Source organism: Vombatus ursinus, unplaced genomic scaffold (assembly GCF_900497805.2).
Source record: "Vombatus ursinus unplaced genomic scaffold, bare-nosed wombat genome assembly UNPS02009835.1, whole genome shotgun sequence".
Lineage (NCBI taxonomy): Eukaryota > Metazoa > Chordata > Mammalia > Diprotodontia > Vombatidae > Vombatus > Vombatus ursinus.
In genome coordinates this window covers 25,276,477-25,297,171 of record NW_020949613.1, presented here as the reverse complement: position 1 = coordinate 25,297,171, position 20,695 = coordinate 25,276,477, and the positions used below count along the sequence as shown (strand labels likewise).

Below are 20,695 nucleotides of genomic sequence, written 5' to 3'. Positions count from 1 at the left end.
TTGTGTGGACTTGTGATAACTTAAATCAGAGGAGGAAGACTGTGTGAAGGTATAATCTCTGATGCCTGGAAGTGCAGTAGCTTGCTCCTGCAGTTAAGAATCCAGGCTGCCCCACCTCACCAACACCACTGCTGTCAATAATCAGGATGGGCCACCTCCCCTGCCTCCACACATGCCCTATCTTCCCCTGTCCAAACCCTACACTTGAAAAATAAACTCTAATCAACACCTGATTGCAGAGAACCAATGACGAAGAATACTACTCACTTCCTGGTGAACTTAGGGTACACAATAAAACATACATTTTTTGACATGACCAATGTAGGAATTTGTTTTGCTTACTGCATATTTTAAAGGGTTGTATTCTTCTTTTTTTAAGTGGGAAGGGGGGGGAGGGAAAGAAAAAAATACTTTTGAGTTGGAAATAAATTAAAAAGGAATGAATTCTAAGCAGCATCCTCACCTTATCTAGTCCAAAACCCTCATTTTCTACATGAGGAAACAGACCCAGACAGAGAAAGTAACCCTATCAGTCACACAAGTGGTAAATGACAGAACTGGGAATTTGAGCATAGGTCCCCTGGCTCTAGATGCAACGATATTTCCACAATGCCAAACTGTATCTAGCTACATGTGTTCACATAGTCCCACAGAGCTGAACTGCCATCAGTACATTCAAGTATTTGCAAGCCACACGACTGATAAATGAACATAGAGGGTTGGAATAATTATGCCCTTTTCCAGTTTTAAATTCAATGATAGACAGATACATTTGTCTCCTGCCTTCCTCTACCCAACTCACACACCTTCTTGTCTCCTGCTGATTGGGTATGAAATGAGTGAAAAGTCCAAGACGGAGTTTCTGGGTAGTTAGCAATCAATTTATTAATTAGGCTAGCTGATAATAAATTGATGTTCACCAAAGACAACTAATGGAGATACTGAATGCCTTACTATGCCTTTAGAAAAAGGGGTACTCCTGACAGGTAAAAGATCAACCCTTATTAGTGAACAATTAATGAAGAGGTAGATTTTCAAATGAGGAGGTGAGCTGAAAGCTGTCAGTTCCTCCTGCTGAGAATGTGGCTTGATCAAAAGACTCAGTCACCTCCAGCAATCTGGACAAAGGAATCCACTTCTACCCAAACCATCCTGGTTGGTTTTCTTCTTCATGAGCTGGGTTACCCTAAACTCCAATGGGGTGAGGACAATACAAGGACATGGCCTTGTAGATTAGGTTCTATTTATACTATAAACAAAAGTAAGGTCTCTTAGTCGGGTACCATCCACGATCATGGATCATGTACCCTGAGGATCAGGCCAATCTCATCTATCAGCCTGGTCCTTCAGAGACTGGCTAAATGACCTACAGGGACTGGTCCCTGAATGAGGAAATAGAAAGGAAAAACCTCGATCCTAACCTAAAATTGGTTATTAATATAATAGAAAAATAATCACTTCTCTCAGGCACTAGGGGAAAATGGTCCATCCCTATAAAATGGAGCTATAGTAATACTGTGTTCATTGTTATGAAATAATCATAATAGCATTGGTTCACAGTTTGTGGCATGCTACCACTTTAAGGTTTGGAAAATGTTTTAGATATATTATCTCATTTGAATTGAGGGGTCTAGTCAGTCTGTTTCTACTGAGTGTACCAACCAGCCTTCTAGTCACTCAAGTTATCAACCTAGGAATTATCTTTAAGGCTTCATTTTCCTTCACCTCACATCACAGTGACCAGATCTCATCATTCTGACTTCCACAACATTTCTGATATCTTTCTCTTTTTCTCCATTTGCAGAGCCACCATCCCAGTTTAAGACCTCATCACCTCACCTCCACTATTGTATTAGCTTCCCAATTGGGTCTCTCTGCCTCAAGTCTGGGAAAATGGAAATCATCTTTCTGCTATTTCCATGTATCAGAGAGGAAAGAAAGCTGGGCATTCAGAGACCTAGGCTCAAATTCTACCTCTGATGCTTATTAGCTGTCTGTGTATCGATGAGTCACAACCTCTCTGAGCCTCAGTTTCCTGATCTATAAAACTGAGATAAAAAATGGCAACCTCACAGGTTATCATGAGGATCAAATGAGATAATGTATGTAAAATACTTTACAATTCTTAAAGGGGTAGGGAAATGTTAGCAACTATTCATTCATTTATTCAATAACTATTTAACAGTTGCATCCAACTCTTTGTGACCTCATTTGGGGGTTTCTTGACAAAGATACTGGACTTCTCCAACTCATTTTTACAACTGAGAAATTGAAGTAAACAGGGTTAAATGACTTGCCCAGGGTCGCACAACTAATAAGTGTCTAAGGCCAGATTTGAACTCGGGAAGATGAATCTTCCTGACTCCAGGCCCGGCACTCTATCCACTGCACCATTTAACTGCCCATATGCTCAACAAAAATAGGGGCATTTGGAAGAAATGCCATTTAGGGTGAAAAATAATGAGTTATGTTTTGGACATAAAGCCTATTGAGCTCAAGATGTCTAAGGGACAACTAGGTGGAGATGTCTAGTTGGCAACGTGGAACTGGAGTTCCAGAAAAAGGATATGGCTAGATATAAAGGTCTGGGAGTCTGCATGGATCTAAACTGCATAGAACTGGATAGAATAAATGCATAGAAATTATAATTAAACCTATGGAAGCAAATTAATTCAAAACAACCCAGAATCATTATCCAAGTGGAATGGGTAATCAACAATGCCAGATACAGCAGATAGGTCAAAAAGGATGAGGACTAAGAAAAGGTCATTAGAGTTGGCAATTAAGAGGACATAAACTTCAAACAGCTCAGTTTCAGCTGAGTGAGGAAGAAAGTTGAGAACTGGGAGACTCAAAGGATGGTGCCATAGAAATAGCAAAGCTTAGAAGACAGACTGGGGGAAAAGAAGTGATTGCACCCATCCATGCCCACTCATCCTGTATTGATCACATTTTCCCACCTAAACAGGAAGGGGGTGGGGGTGCGGGGAAGAAGGGGAAGAGGAAGGGATGAGAAGAAGTAACTCACCAGTTACTGCCCTGGAGCACTTAACTTGCAGCTAAGAAAATTCAGAGGCTGGGGGTAAGATGGAAATGTGCCTGTACAACTCCTGGAGGTGTCTGAGTTGGGTTACAAATCCTTCATGCCTTGAGACACCACAACATGGAAAGTCAAGAAAATGGGGGAAGGGTCAGTGGATTGTATTGGAGACAAGTTCATGATTAGCTGGGGAGGAGGAGAAAGAGGGAGAAAAGGGTAGTGTGAGGGTGGTGGAAATGTGACCTATATTCCCACCATCTGGTTGGTTGATCACCTCTCCCCTTTGGGGTCAAGTTAATGCTCCTTTGGACAGTAACTGAACTAGAATACAGAAAGGAGGGGTGTGGCAAGTTTGAAAAAAAAAACTAACAAAGTTCTGACCCCCTTTCCTTCTATCTAGCCAAAGATGTTGAGTAACATTCATTCCTCCATTGGCAGCCTTGGAAGAAAGGCTGTTGAATGTGCTAATTCTTGGGCAGGATTCGACAAGAGAAACTATTTCTTTAATTCCCATCAGCTGCTGGGGCAGGGATGGGGCCTAACCGTGCTGATTCTTGAGAGTGTGGTTGAACAAGCATTTGCCAACTCACAGCCCTCACAGCAGATGGCCAGTTAAAGCTCTAACCAGCAGTAATAGGATGGATGATGGTAGTATCCAGCCCCCATGACAGCTAAAAGTGGGCCTTTGTGCCTGAGCTTGTCAGCTCCTGATATAATTACTGCAGTAAGGTTGGATTATTTGGTTGGTTTTTCTGATTGTGAGGTTTTCTTAAAGTGATATTAGTCAGAAACCTGGATTCAAATCCTACCTCAGACTACCTGTATATTGTTAGGCAACCCACTTCCCCTCTCTGGGCCTCAGTTTCCTTAATTTTAAAATGAGGAGATTAGATTTGATTTCTTGAATGTGTCTTGCATCTCAAAATCTGTGATCCTCTAATCCTACTTCTATAAAAGAAGTCACTGGAAAGTCCTCTAATTTTTGAAGTCCTACTTTGTATCACTCATATTGAAATACTCTATCAGGCTGCAGATTAGGTTAAATCAGATTAAGATTCAAATTTACTGGGACCTAGATGAAGGAGGGATTAGAAGGTTAGTACACTTGGTGCAGAACCCAAGTGGCTTAAATCCATGGCATTTCATTTTGAACAGCCTTGAACAAGGTATTCAGAAAATCTGCATAATGTGTTGATACATATTCAGGTATGTTAAGTATTCAAGGCATTTAGTTGGCTTTGCTCTTTGGTGAAAATTTTTCAGGTGTGTAATTGAGAATTTCTGCTAATGTAGGAGGAGGACAGAAATCTAATGAATCACAAACAGGCAGAGAGTTTGCATAAAGACTGTTTGGCACTTAACTCTTTTTCAGTTAGGCCAGGAAAATGTAAGCAGGATTGAATTATTCCTTTCAAAGAGGGCTGATCATTAATCACTGGTCCAGAAATGTTATCAGCTTTTTCTCTGTGGTCCATTGTTCTTTAAATGAAGAATTTCTATCATAGCAGTGTCGGTGACTTTAGTCTCTGTTTTGATTCCATAATTAGTTTATCAGATATTGAGACCTTTTCCTTTTAGTAATCACTCAGTGGAGAAGCCTCCAAGGTAGTGAGTATGAAGCAGGCCATGGCATCTGGAACACCTGGGTCTAAGTCTGACCTTGGATACATATTAACTGTGTGAACACGGACAATCAACTTCACAATCAATATCTCAGGGAATCTCTCTCTCTCTGTCTCTCTCTCTCTCTCTCTCAAGTTTTCTTAATGTGTTTTGTTTTTGCATTACATTTACAAATTACTCTCACTTCAAGAGAAGTCTCTTGCAACTAAATAAAACAGTTAAGGAAAACTATTAATATCATCTGAAAAGAATATACTACAGTGCACATCTATAGCAACCCTCCCACTTCTCTATTTTTTTTAAATTAATAGGAGCCTATTTTCTCTCCCTCCAACCATCTACCCCACTTTTTTAAAAAAAGCAAATTTCTTGTAATAGATTTAATAAAATAAATTCATTCAGTGGTGGGAGGAAGACAGGAAGGGGGAGAGAAAGAGAGAGAAAGAGAGAGAGAGAGGATCTGTCTCATCCTGTGCCCTAATTCTGTCACATCTCAGTAATGGATAGTATGTTTCATCAGCAGAAGCCCTCTGGAATGAAGGATGGTCATTGAACTGATCATAGTTCTTTGCTTCTAAGTTGTTCATTTTTATAATGTTGTCATTGTATAAATTGTTCTCATGGTTCTGCTCACTTCATTCTATATCAGTTCAAACAAATCTTTCCATACCTTTTTGAGTCATCTATTTCCTCATTTCTTACAGTACAATAATACTCCAGCACATTCATATACCATAACTTATTCAGTCTTAGTTTCCAGCATTTCTCTAAGTTAAATAAGAATGGCCAACATGTATGAGTGGAGGAAGTTACCAGAAGGCACTGATTCAACCTAGGCAGAACAAGAACAAATATCCTTCTGATATGTTTGAATATGAAACCAATGGACCCTATACACATATGTATGTGTGCATACATAAGTGTATGTATGTATATATATATATATGTATGAAACCAATGGACCATACACATTTATGAATATATGTATGTATACACCAATGAGCCATGCACATATATTTATGTTTATATGTTTATGTTTGTGAAACCAATGGGTCATGCATATATATATATATATATATATGTATGTATGTATGCCTATAAATGTACATTATGTGTATGTGTGTAAGTGTATGAAAGAGTCCAAAACAGAACAGGTAAAGTCATTTCCATAACCCTTACAGCCCAACTGAGTACATCTTCCTAATTTGTAAGAGTCCATTCTCCTACCTCTCAGTGGCTAATCATCTTCTACAAACTTGCCAGTCATGGAGACCAATCAGGAGTTGCTGTGTAATTTCAGCAAATCACATGAATCTCAGCAAGAGGCCAGAGCCCATGTACAGAAAGTTCTCCTTATCACCCCTATTACATATCTATGTGTGTGTATACATGTGTACATATACATTATATGTATATACCTACATGTATATTCAAAAATAATTTATTAATATGTATATTATGTGCCAGGCACTATGATAACACTAGGGATAAAAAGACAAAAATAAATAAATCCCTGCCTGCCAAGGCTTGTTGGTGAAAATCACTATGTATATGAATATAGAAAATTAAATATAACATAAATTCAAAGTAATTTCCAGGGATAAGGCACTAATCACTTGAGGGGAGAAGAGCAGAAAAAAAGGAAAGGCTTTCTGTAGGAAGTAGCAGTTGAGCTGAGATTTGATACATAATTTTAAAATTTGCAAAATTCTTTATATATAACATCTCATCTGATCCTCACCAACAGATCCAGATTAAAAAAAAAATTAAATCACAGAATTATAGAATGTTAAAATGTGAGAGCTAGACAGGTTCTTAGAGGTCATCTAGTCCAGTCATTTTACAGACTGGGAAACTGAAACCAGAGAAGAAGAATAATATGTCCAAAGTCATACAGCTAGTTAGAAGGCAGAACTACTAGAAGTCAGTTTTCCTATGTTTAATTCCAAGTGTTCTTTCCACTGCAACTACAAGTTTTCAAGAATGTTCTCTTTTCCATTTCAATCCTCCTTTTCTTTCTACAGTGAACTTCCATCCCAAGTTCTGGCCTAAGAGTTATGTCCTTGTTTCACTGGTATTTGCCAAAATACTATTCAAAGCACTAGGATGGGATATAAATGAGACTAATTCTACAAGGTATTTGACCAAAGTTTCTCATTCTCACATACACTTTCCTTTTCTCTTCTCCTTTGCAAACCTGCACTGCTCCCAAAAACAGTTGACTGCAGCCAGTTCATCATCATACCAGCAATGTTCACATTTTGTCAACTTCTTAGAGAAATATTTTCTGCCTTAAAATTTTTTTCCAATTATCTATTAAATTTGATATCTTTTTTCATAGCAGATCTTTCAACTCTCAGTTCATTCTCATTAAACTTCTCCCCACTCCTTCTGAATGCCTTGTGAGATAAAAATATCGATCTCCTGAAAACGCATCCAAAGAGCCTTTCAGAGGTCAGTCCAATATCAACATTATAATTTATGCAGCCACGACAAGCAATATCTAATATGTACTAATTGCTTCTCCCAAGGGCTTCTTCATTAACACCAAGAAAACTCTTTTCACCTCATTGAAACCTGTAATATTCCATGTTCAAATTCTGTAAACTTTGTTGTTTCGCATGGGGTAGAGAAAAATGGACTTGACTGCTAGAGTGCTGAGACCAAGTTTTACTCTTCCCTGATTGACCTGAGCTACCTAGCAACATTTAGACTTCTCTACCTGATATACCTCATATTTAAGGCCCTCCACATGTGGCACCACTCTACCTTTCCAGCCTTATTTTATATTAATCTCCCCCACCACCACATGCAATCTATGATTCAGTGAATTTGGATTACTCTCTATCTGTAAATAAGACCAGCAATTTCCCACCAACATGATTTTGTTCACATAGTCCCCTATACCTGGACTGCCTTCCCTCTCTTTGCCCATTGGATTTCTACCCATCCTTTAGAGGCCAACTCAAATGCCACCTTCTCCACAAAGTATTGCCTAATATTCCCATCAGTAACAACTTTCCTTTTCAGAATTTGTATGATACATATTTTTTTCAACTCTCATGCTTTTAACATGTATATTAAAGTTATCCTTAATCCTATCTTATTCTTCCACTGGATTGGGCTCTGTGAGAGGAGGAACCATGTTTAATCTAAATTTTGTATCTCCTCTAGCACTTAGCACAGTGCCTTGCCTAGAGTAGGTACTTAATAAATATTTGTTGCATCATATCATTAGTGGTTCTCTTCACTGGTTTTTCTTATATATTTATTTATTTATTATTCTGAACTTAAAAAGTAAAACAAGCATTTCCATAACATAGTAGGATGCAAAAAAATGATTGCACATGAAACTGTAAATCTATTAGGTATAATTTGCTATTCCTTTTAAATATATAATGAAGTTATGATATAACTCTTTTTTTCTTTTTTTCCCTTTTTTTCTTCCTTTCCCCTTTCCACACTAGAGATGGCTCCCATTAGACACAAATGTATATGTGTGTATACATACATGTAAAACCATTATATGCATACTTCTATTTATCAGTTCTTTTTCTGGATGCAGATAATGTCTTCCTTCACTGGTTTTTCGTAATGCTACCTTTTCCTGGTTAGCTCATTCCTCACCTTCAGCTAAATCATCCTCCATAAGCTGTCCCCTGTACATAAACATAACCCAGAGCCCTGTCCTAGGCCCTCTTTCCTCTTCTTTCTATACTCTCTTTCTATACTTTCTTTCTAAACTTTTATGGCTCTAATTAGCTCCTGGGGGTTCAATTATTTCTCTATACAGATGATTCCCAAATCTACTAATTCAACCTTCAAATCTCTCCTAAATTCCAGGCCCATATGACCAGTTGCCTGCTAGACATCTCCATTTAGATGACCCATACATATCTCAAATTCCACATGTCCAATAAAACCTCAGGATCATTAGCCCTAAACAGCTATGTGGGACAATGTATAAAATGCTGAACTTGAACTTAAAAAGACCTAGGTTCAAATCCTGCATCAGACACCTGATAGCTATACAACCTGAAGTAAGACATTTAACTTCTCTCAACTTCAATCTCCTCATTTGTAAAATGGGGATAATAACACCTACCTCACAGGACTGTTGTAAAAATCAAATTAGATAATGTATGTAAAATGCTTTGCATATGTTAAAGTATTATATAAATGTGAGCGATCACCATTACCATCAAATTTATGCCTTCTCCTGACTTCCCTATGCAGTGTATACAACTTCAGAATTATGCTTGACTCATCATACTCCCCCACTGTATCCAATCAATTCCCAAATCTTTTCCATTCTATCTCCAGGACACCTGTCCCTCATCTATCCCCTTTTCTCCATTCATTTCACTTAGTCATCACTCTAGTGCACCTCTCATCTAGACTATTACAATGGCCCAGTCCCCCTGCTTCCAGCCTCTCCTCTCCCTAAACCATTTTCCACACAGCTGCCAAATCAATATTTATAAAGATTAAGTCTATGTCGCTGACTTGTTGAAGAAGCTTCAGTGGATTTCTATTGCCTCTAGAATAAGTTATAAATTTCTACTTTCTCATTTAAAACCCTTTACAATCTGGATACATCCTCCTTTTTCCAGGCGGATTTCATACTACTTCTCATCACACATTTGACATGGCGGTCCAACTGGCTAATTTGCCCCTCCCTCTATGTGACATTCCATCTCCCACCTCCAAGTCTTTACTTAGGCAATCCCTTATGCCTATAAGGTTTATAATCTACCTCTCTCTCATCTGAGCATGGTTTTTCGCCAAGAAACTATTAATGGTTGCCTCAGGACAGGAAAATGTGGGAGTTTATGTTCACCCATAGCTTTCTGACTATAGGTCAGAGACTAAATTTCCTGAGTGTAAGCTTTGCTAGCTGAAGAGGACAATAATAACTGGGACATAAATAGCTGGGACCCTTTCACTGAAAAACAATCCAGAGTTATCTATGTCCTCTAAACAAGGTACCAAGTTGAATTTCCAACCTATCCAGAGGAGATGCGTCCCAACAAAGTCTCCTGCTATAAGCTCAACACGTTGATCAGGAAGACTTACATGATTTATGTAAGTCAAAGAATTGAAATCTAGGTTTGAACCTACGTTCTCTGACTCCAAATTCAGAACTCTTAGTGACTGGTGGTATTATTCTATTCACCAAGAAACGTATTACTATTTGACAAAGTCATCAAATGGTAACATCAAATGGTTATTAATTTTAACTAAATATCAAGGCAGCCCCATTCATATAGATACATAAAATGATCATCATTATTACTTAACATTTACATGGCACTTTACAAGGCAGCATGGTGCAGTAGATAGATGGTCAACAAGAAATTCGAGGTTCAAGACCTGCTTGTGACATATAATAGCAAGGAGACAAGTCACTTAACCTCTCAGCACCCTAAGTAACTTTCAACAATTACATGGATAGAGTTAGAGGAAGCTTCCACACAGTGATCTCCTGAAATTGATCAAGGAGCTCACCAAATGTATCAGCTTCCCTTACATGTACTACCTGTGTGACCTTAGACAAGTAATTTAGTCTCTCTGAGCCTCACTTGTTGAACAAGTTGTCCTCTGAGGTCCCTTCCATTTCTAAATCTATAATCATAAGAAATATTAAAGTCAATCTCTTCAAAATAACTATATTTAGGTGCTGGCAAATCTTGGAACACATTCAATCTGATTCATTTCTATGCAATTCAATTTATTTTAAAAACACATAATATTTGCAAAGCAAAGTGTCAGATAGTGCTTTGTATCAGAAATCCCAACACCGACAAAATCACAGAGATGGACTTACCCCACTACCCCCAAAATAGCATTTTTCAGTTTAGAAAGTACTTTCATATGTATTACTTGATTTAACCCTCCCATCAGGCCTATGATTTAGGAAAAAGATCATTATGGCCATATTACTTAAGAGACAAAGTGACTTACCCAAGGTTCTACAGCTTGTAAATAGCAAAGATGTCTAGATGATGTACCTGTGTTATATACAATTTCCTACTCATCCAGATATCTATTTTCTGCTCTTTCAGAACCTCTCATTAAGGAAAACCATGCCAAATCCAAGTACAAGGAAGGTACTTCCAGTTTTGACAACACAGAAAGAACAACAAAGGTATCCAGAGTGTCAACCATCAGGAGGATATTTGATTTGGCAAAGCACCGGTCCAAAAGATCTATATCTTTTCCAACAGGGATTAAAATCTGTCCACAAGAGTCAATGAAACAAATTTTGGCCAGTCTCCAGGCTTATTACAGACTAAGAGGTGAGAACACAAATGATCCATGCAAAGTCTCTACTGGCTTTCCATTCTCTTCCATTAAACTCAACTGTGAGTGTCAGCCATCTTTAATCTTAGTTTAAGGCTTTGGAATTGTATTCTTTACTCTACATCCTTTATTCTTTGATCTTTACAAAGCATCTAGCCACCTGAGCAGTAAGTAAAACCAGGTACTATTATTCAATTCAAAAACCAGATCAAACTTCATAGCAACCTTTTTTTAATGGCAGTTAGGTCATGTAGTAGATAGAGAGTTGGTCTGGGAATTGGGGAGACCTTAGTTCAAATATTGCCTCAGACATTTACCAGCTGTGTAACCCTGGGCAAATTACTTAACTGCTCTGTGCATCAGTTTCCTCATTTGTAAAATGGGAATAATAGTATCATTTGACTTCCAGGGTTGTTGTGAGGACAAAATGAGGTAATAGTTATAAATCACTTTGCAAACCTTAAAGTACCATATAAATGCTAATTATCATCATTATTATTAATTATAATAATAAAAACTAAATTTACTTAACTGTTTTACTCTATCACAAGAGTTCTCTTACAAAGTGGAAATAATCTGCAAATATAAAATCAAAACACATCAATTAAACTTGAAATAAAATAATTATGAACATAGAAAGGGCTGTTTTCTGTTTATTTATTTTAAAATAACAGCTTATGCAGCAAAAAACCATTAGGTCATTTAATAAACAACAAAAATTGCCTGCCATTTGTAGATTCCTTTTAATTTTATTATTATTTAAGCGAAAAGTAGGATTTTTCATATTGTCCTCATAAAATAAGAAGCAAAAGATGTTTGCAGGACTGAGGGACTAAGCAAGCTGATTTATAGCTAGAACTGTCAGTTTCCAAAAAAAAAAAAAAAAAAAAGCAACATTACCATACAAGTATTTACCTAACTCCTAATACTGTTTGGTGGAATATACATGTAGCAGATCCAGCAAAAATCACCGAATTTTGGAGACCTAGAGGAACATCTGTGAGCACAGAGGTGTCCCAAATTAAGAGTGGTGAGCAAGTAATGATGTAGAGGTGTTAACAGAATTTACTAGACAATTACCATTGTTTCCAGGGGAGTTATAGGACAATTATTGCCTGCAGGAGGTGTACGACAAGGACCAATGTCGTATAATGCACCAAGAAATAATTAGGAAATTAAATCACACTGCTGTGAGTGCCTTGGGTGATTTCCAATAAGGCAAAGGTGTCTCATTTTGCCTGGGCTCCAAACCTGTATCATCTTTCAAGTTGAAGGTAAAATGGCTCTCCAATTTCATCCTCAGACATTTACTCCCATCATAAAATGGACACTGTCATCCTGTTTTATTTCAAGCCCATGATCTTGAAACATCTGTTGTAGGCACATCAGCATATGGTAGAGGATGTTGATTGAGATGCAGTTGTAAACCAAGGCAGAGCAATTTCAGAGTGCTTGCCCCTTGCCATGTTTCAGAGCATCTGATTCTATGGTACTATCAAGAAGTAAATTAATTTAGGGGATTCGTGTTGGGTTTTAGAGACACAATTAATTAGCAAAGTCACATAAAAAAATTGAAAACCTTGCAGCACTCACATGTTTCATTCATTGAGAGATGAATATTTCATATGTTTACTCTCCTAAAGGGAAAAAATTCCAGCTCTAAGCACTTACAAATACCAAGTTTCTGGACCCAATTTAGAAGGGCCCTGGCAATTGAGAATTAAGTGAGTGATACTAGCTAGGGCCATGAACTCTGGACCCCTTGTTTTCACAAATATACTTGTAGCTAATAATAATTCAAGGGAATTTCCACATATGTACATCTGAATCATTCAAGACACTCTATTGTGAACCTTCTATGCCCTTATACATCTTGTAACATTTAAAAATCATTTATTAATCACCTGCTATGAACAAGACATTGTGCTAAATGCTGGGAAGGCAAATACCAAAGAAAGAGAAAAAAAGGAAAAAACTAGTCCTTGCCCTCTGGGAACTTAAATTCTAATGCTCAATGATAATAATCTACCTGTCATCCCTTCTACTAAATTATGTGCTCCTTCAAGGCAGAATCCAGGTCATTTTTCACCTTTGTATCCCAGAGCCTTGCATAGTACCTTGCACAAAATAGGTACTTAATAAATGTTTATTGATTTCTTTTGGTCCAGAATTATGACTCTATCAGTGCAGCGAACTTCTGGCATAGAAACTCCTTCAACTATTACAGATCAGCAATTCTTCTGTAACCTTTAGATCTAAAGAGGTACCTGTGGCCTACAGCCAGTATGTATTTGAGGTAGGATTTGAACCCAGGCATTCTTAACTCCAAGCTTGGCACAGTCTTCTATGGCACACTGCCTATCTTACTAAAGTTCAGCTGAACTGGAATTAACTAGGTTTGGACATTCTAGCTAGCCTGGGTAATGACACTCAGTCAATTCCACGTTATTTTTATAAAGACATAAAGTTTTATAAGCTCATGGGATCATAGTTTTAGAGTTGAACATGACCTCATAGGTCATCTGGTCCAACTCTTCTTTCAACAGAGGAAACTGAGGGCCAGAAAGATTGTGACTTACCCAAGGTTACACAGGAAGTGAATGTTGTATGTACCCACATCTGTATAAATAAACATAAAACCATCAATCACTGTTTTCAGGTGCTATGGTCTTATTTATGATAGGCACAATGGCAAACTGAAGCAGCCCTTGTTAGGTGCTTAAGGGGAAAGCCATTACTTTCAGCTGCTGAATTTCTGCTACATAAAGTTTTCATTCTCATCTTACCCTTGATTAAGTTCACATCTTTCACTCTCTGGTTTCCCTGGGTAAAACAAATCACAGTGGAAATATTTTCCACAGCAATGATAACCTATTATGGCTGCCCCAGGATGGAATAAGATTTGATAGTCAGTATGGAGTTTCTTTGCATCTTAACAAATTCGCTCACCAAGAAATACTCCAATTGCAAAGGTCTGTTTCTTTGACAGTCATTCAGTGATTGTTCTCAGTTCTCCTCACACTATGATTTGTGCAAGTTTAAGAATCATGTCAAGTATCATGCAACTGAGTCTGAGTTTGCATTGTTTGGGCTTGAGGAAAACACATTAACAGCCTTCAAAATTGAAGGGGACATGAAGATGACTTTTAGTTACCTAGTGAATAAACATAGTATACATTACTTTCTAACATTTTCTAATACACATTGTAATGTCTAAATATTATTTCTAGAGCCAGGTTTAGAGCTAGCAGTAGGCAAAATTGCAAAGAAGACAAAGCTCGTTTTTGACACCTTCCCATTCTGTACCTTTTTTCCCTTCTGTGATGCCCTCTCCCCTCCCAGATAGCTAGTGCATCTGAGCTCTATCTTCTCCTTTCTGCTACCTCACTCACTTTTTTTCTCTTTGTTAAATCTGTAATTTCATCCATGTGAGCATGCCCTCCACCTGAGCAGTCTGCAGTATACAGCTCATTTCATGTGATATTTATCTTTTTCCACTAATCTTCTTTAAAGGATAAACTCAACACATCTACCTACAACGCCCATGGTTCTCCTCTCACGGAAAGTTAATCCACTCAGCTTTGTGATTCCACCCTGCTCCTGAGTTGTAAGTGGGTGAGAGTTTGCAAACTCACCAAACCCTCTGAGCAATCCTCAGACTAGGTTTCATATCCCATTCAGCCATACAGCCAACTAGCCACCCATCAGAACCTAAGCATCTTGACATTGGATGATACTCCTGTGCCCCTTCAATTCCCCACTGACCATCTCTCACTCTAAGAACAATAATCAATGAAACATTACCATAGCTACTGTAAAGTGTGCATCAATCAACTGCCCTATGGCTCCATAAACCATCCCTGTAATTCCTCACCTCCCTTCCATGACCACCATTGCCCATATATATTGACTCACTATCCTATCCACCGCAATGACTTTTCCAGACCTTCCCTCTTGGATTTGAAGTTAGAAACCAAGGCTTCATTACTGCCTCTGCCACTAACTAGCTATATGACCTTTCACTTAACTTAGACAATTCACTTAAATTCTTTGGCCTCAGTTTCTTCATCTGTAAAAATGAAGGGCATTGGACGTGATAAGTTTTGAAGATCCCTTAAATCTCTAACTTTATGCTTCTTTGAAGGAAAGATAACTTAGAGGGATGGGACATCACTAGTCTATTGAAACCATGCCCAGTAGGTAAAAGTAGGTGGTCTTGGTTAAAATACTTAAAATATTGGAAAGAGCTTTTGGTTTTAGGAACTCAGAGTGTCTAGAGTTCTCTTGATAGAAGGCCATCTCATAAAGAAGCAGCCATAGTAGGGAGCAGGTATATGAGCAAAATGAATATGGTAATAAGACATCTGTATTCTGCTCCTGATAACATGTATGCTTTTTACCAGGGCTATCCTTAAGAATCAACAAAGTAAGCTACATAGTGTGAATTCAGGGTTGCTTCAAATGCCGCTTCCTCCTTTACCACCACACCCCCAAAAGCTTCCCCAATATACCCAACAAAACATGAATTCCAGCATAGCAACTTCATTCCTTTAGCCTGAGGCTATTAAGAAAGAAACCCCACAGCAACATAAGAAACTGTGTCCAGTTAATAGAATGATTGTTTCATGTAAGAGAATATAAAGATTGTCTAGCCAACTCCCTCATTTTACAAATGAGGCCCAGAAAGGTTATGTGACTTGCCCAACATCACACAGTGATATTTTTCTGTGCATGTGCTTTAGATCTTTTGTTAAAACAAGAAGCAGTACCAAATGCAGGAATTTTGTAATAACTAGATCCCAGGAATATGGGGCAGCTATCCACCCAGTGGATAGAACACTGATCCAGAGTCAGGAAGACCTGATTTCAAATCTGGCCTCAGACACTGGGCAAGTCATTTAACCCTATTTGCCTCAGTTTCTTCATCTGTAAAATGAGCTGGAGAAGGAAATGGCAAACCACTCCAAAATCTTTGCCAAAAAAACCCCCAAAGGGGTCACAAAGAATCAGACATGACTTAAAAATGATAACAACAAAAGACCCCAGGAATAGCTGTGGGGCACATAAAATATAAAGAACTTTGGGGAGGGTCTCCACCTGGAGCTGAGGCATCTCAAAATGCCCAGGTATGGTTATGGCCCTGGCATAAGGGTCCTGAGCTACTAGGATTGAAGGAAGAGTGTCACTAAGGAAGAAAAAAGGAAGTGCAGGCAACAAAGACAACAATCACCTACTTTCCTACCTTGATCAGGGCCTGGTTACTGGCTTGGGTATTTTCTGCCTGATTCTTTGAGAGGGGTGCTTCCTCTAAGACAATGCAAATTCGCAGAACAATAGATCAATAGGTAGAAGCAACCTCTGAAGTCATCTAATACAGAGATATCCAACACAAGACTCTTGAGTGACACCAAACCATATAAAAATGTAATTGTGAAATATTTAACAAAATAAATAGAAACACAATAGAATATAGACAGTTAATATGTGGTTTTTTAAGTATAGGCAGCCTGTGGGATCCTTATGCATGGATTAATGGCCCTTGTTCCTAGCAGAATTTGACATTTCTGACCCAATCCAAACCTTTCATTTTACAGTTGAGGAAACTGAAACCAGGTCAGTTAAGTGATTTGTCCAAAGTCATACAAGTAGTTATCAGAGTTGTGATTTAAACCTAGGCCCCCCTAAACCTAAAGCCAGTGTTTTTTTCCTCTGTACCACAATGCCTAGAAAGTAAATATCAACAAACAGAGAAAATTTTAGGGATCAACACACTCCTGAGAACAAAAGAATATTATGTAAGCAATATGTGATACAATGGAAAGAACATTAGTTTTGGAGTAAAAGGACCTGACTCTGCCATTTGTCTACTCTATAACCTTAGAGAAATCATTTAACTTCTCTGAGCATCAGTTTCTTCATCTGTAAAAAGAAAAGGTTGGACTTCAGGGCTTCTTAGACTTTTTCCATTCTCAACCCCTTCAGCACTTCTTACACTCTGGGTCACGAGAAGGACTGTATGACTTCTAAAGCCCTTTCCAGTTCTAATCTATAACATTATCCTATTTTATGAAACTTTGGTGTGGGTGGGTGTTGGGGATTAATTTGGAAGGAGAATTTTCCCTCATCCTGGGCCGTTTCCATAATTAACCGCCCTCCTTTATAGTCTGTCAGGAAGCTGTGTGGGAAGCCTATCGAATCTTCCTGGACCGTATCCCTGACACGAGCGAGTACCAGAATTGGGTCAGTGCCTGCCAGAGGGAGACTTACTGCATTTTTGACATTGGAGAAACCTTTATCAATTCTCAGGAGCTCCAGGAACTTCTCCAGCAGGTGAGAAGAGAAATAGCCCTCTCTTTTTCAAGCATGCCTGAAAAGAATTGCTTCCCAGATCCTCCCCTTTTCTTACCTCTTTTAAGACACCTTACTTGGCTAAACAACAAGAACAGGACAGGCTTGGTGAGAAACAACACAGCTCTTTGTTCTGAGCAGAATGAAGGCTTGGAGGTGGGGCCCTGGAGAGTAGTAGCAAAGTGGGCCACAGAGACAAAAAGGACTTCTGCTGTTGAATTGGCCTTATCTCCTAGTTAATTGACTTCTTTTATCTTTTTTTTTCAGCGATTAAAGCATCGTTTCCCTGAGAGGTGAGTAGCCCAAATGATAACTCACTTATATAGTATCATAGAGTTTACAGCTAGAAAGGACCCTGGAGATCATCATGGCCAGGGATGCTTAACCGTATTTGTGTCATGTACCGCTTTGGTTATCTAATGAAGTTTGTGGCCCTTCTTGAGGCAATGCTCTTAAATAACTAAAGGAAAAATTAAGTTTCACTTAGAGGTTTAGTAAAAATAAAAGTCTAATTTTTTCCCATCAAAGTTCATAGACCCCTGGAAATCTATGGACTTCAGATTAAGAACCCTGGATCACTTAACCTAATGCCCTCATTTTATAAATGAGAAAAAGTGATGCCCAGAGAGGCAAAATAAGTATGAACCAGGATTCAAACCCAGGTCAAGTGATTTTAGAATCATAGATTTAGAGCTGGAAGGCATCTTAGAGGTCATCAAATCTACTTCCCTTATTTTACAGAAGAATGAATTGAGGTCCAAAAAGACTGATTTGCCTAGGGTCACACAACTAACAAAGTTTTGAAGTAGGGTTTGATGGGAGGTCTCCCTGACTCTAAACTCAGGGCCCTATCCATTCTGCCATGCTAGCTTTCTACAATCTACAAGTAAAACATTCTCTCCATTATGACACAGTGACCTTCATATGGGTGCCCTTGACTCAGGATTATAGATTTTGAGCTGGGAGGGATCTTAGGACTCATCTATTCCAACCCCTTCATTTTACAAATGAGAACCCTGAGAATCAAAGAGATTAAGTGATTCATCCAAAGTGATACAGTAATAAAAGAGTAAGTGGTAGGGGTGAGATTCAAATTCAAGTCCTCAGACTCCAAATTCAGTGGGCTATTTTTTTTTCAATTATACCATACCATCTTCTGAGAAATATGTTAAAATGGTATAAAACTGAGCTATTTATATGTTTATAAGATTTTATTGTTGTTTAGTCCTTTTAGCCGTGTTCAATTGTTCATGACCCTATTTGTGATTTTCTTGGCAAAGATGCTGGAGTAGTTTGCCATTTCCTTATCCAATTTATTTTATAGATGAGAAAACTGAGGCAAACAGGGTTAAGTGACTTGGCCAAGGTCATATAAATAGATACAATTCTCAATCAATAATTAATAAATAATGCAAAATAAAGTGGGATATTAATTTTCAATTTCACAGTTTCAAGGAGAAGTTCTATGTTATTAATATCACTATCCAATTTCCCAAATGCAACCCAGATAACTTTCTTTAACCAACTCAATTCTGAACCTACTTCATTATCTGTCTGGAGTGTCTTCTTGAGATATATTTACTGATGAATCAATACCACATGTCAATCCAGATTATTAAATAGAAAATTAGTGAATATCTAGAAAGGGAGGTAGTAATCAAAAAGAGCTAGTATGACCTCATCAAAAACAAGTCATGACACTTAACATTAATTTCCATTTTTTTCTTTTTTTTATAAGCTCACTAGTTAGAAGGATGCTATAGCTAGAGTTTATTTAAATTTTGGCAAAAATGTTTGATAAAGTATATCATGGTGTTCTTGTGGAAAAGACAGAGGGATATGGGCTAAAAAAAATAAGTGCAATTAAACAGATTCAAAGTTGGATGAGAAGACAGACTCAAAAATTAGTCTATCATAATTTGACATTGACTTGGGAGAAAGTCTCTAGTAGAGTACCCTAGAGATCTGTGCTTGACCTTGGATTTTAATGATGTGTATAAATGCATACATAGCATGCTTATCAAATTTCAAGATAATACAAGCAAAAGATAGTTAACACAGTATTTGATGGAATCAAGATTCAAAAAGTCCTTTATGGATTAGAACACTGGGATGAAATTTAACAGAGATAAATGTAAAGATTTATGCTGGGATCCAAAAAGAAAAGTAAGATAAGGGGGATAAGTAAGATAAGGCTGCTGCTTACATGAAAAAGTTCTGGAGGGGGGAGGATTAGTGGACTTTACCTTCAGTGTGAGTCAACAGGGTGATATAGAAGGCAAAAAAAGATCTCTATTATAAATCCTAGATTTTGGGGATTTTGCTGAGGACTCTTTTCCACCCTTAAAAATTATTGAGGACCCCAAAGATCTTTTGTTTATATGGGTTATATCTATCAATATTTATTGCATTAGAAATTTAAAATAAGTTTTTAAAATCTTTAATTCATTTAAAATAACAAAAACCTATCACATTAACTCAAAAATATTTTTATTAAAAGTAATGATATTTCCCAAAAGAAACTAGTGAGAAGAAGAGCAATATTTTTCACATCTCTTCCTAAATGTCTGACTTAATAGAAGATAGATGGATTATTTTGTCAGCTTCTTCATTCAATCACTCACAATATGTTATTTTGGTTGATGTATATGAAGAAAACTCATCCTTACACAGATATAGAGTTGGAAAATGGAGAACTTGAATAGGTAAATAATTTTTTAGTATTATTATGAAAATAATTTTAACTTCACCGATACCCTGAAGAGCCTCAGAACCTCCAGGAGTCTATGGACCACATATAGAAGGGCTAATCCAAAGGAAGAGAACAAAAATATTGAAGTGTCCCAAGTCTATGCTGTATATGAATGAGGCAAAGGAACTAGAGATGTTTAATAAAAAATAGAAGAATGAGGGAACAAACAGGAGTTCTCCTAAAGTACTTAAAGTTTTGTCGTGTGGAAGAATGATTATATTTGTTCTGATTGACCCCCAGAGTAAGAACTAAAAGTAAGGAATTAAACTTGTAAAGAGGAAAATTTTAGATTCTATGTCAGGAAAAACTTCATCACAATTTTGAATTTGAAATTGAAAATTGAAAAAGTGGAATGGGCTGCCTAGACAGTGGGTTTCCTTTCAATGGAAGTATTCAAGCAAAGACTGGATGACTATTTATTGTAGTGAGAATTCTCTTTTGGTTATGGATTGGGGTTGTTGGATTCTGAGGTCCTTCCAAACTCAGATATTCTGAGGTTTCATGAGCATCTCAAGGGCCTCACCATCCTTCTTCCATTTGAACTCACTTGGACCTCTTACAACACAGTATCAATCGCCTCTGGTGAACAATCTCCTGGCTTTATACTTCACTTGATATTGATGATCAAA

General features: G+C 37.7%; 1 protein-coding gene across 1 annotated transcript in view; it reads left to right on the top strand.

Moving 5' to 3' along the window:
- IMPG1 (interphotoreceptor matrix proteoglycan 1) overlaps positions 1-20,695 on the top strand; it is a 188,754-nt gene that overhangs the window by 49,829 nt on the left and 118,230 nt on the right. The window contains exons 2-4 of the mRNA XM_027852906.1: positions 10,729-10,962; positions 17,130-17,296; positions 17,582-17,607. Coding sequence (XP_027708707.1) covers positions 10,729-10,962; positions 17,130-17,296; positions 17,582-17,607 — 427 coding nt within the window. The remainder of the gene's footprint in view (positions 1-10,728; positions 10,963-17,129; positions 17,297-17,581; positions 17,608-20,695) is intronic.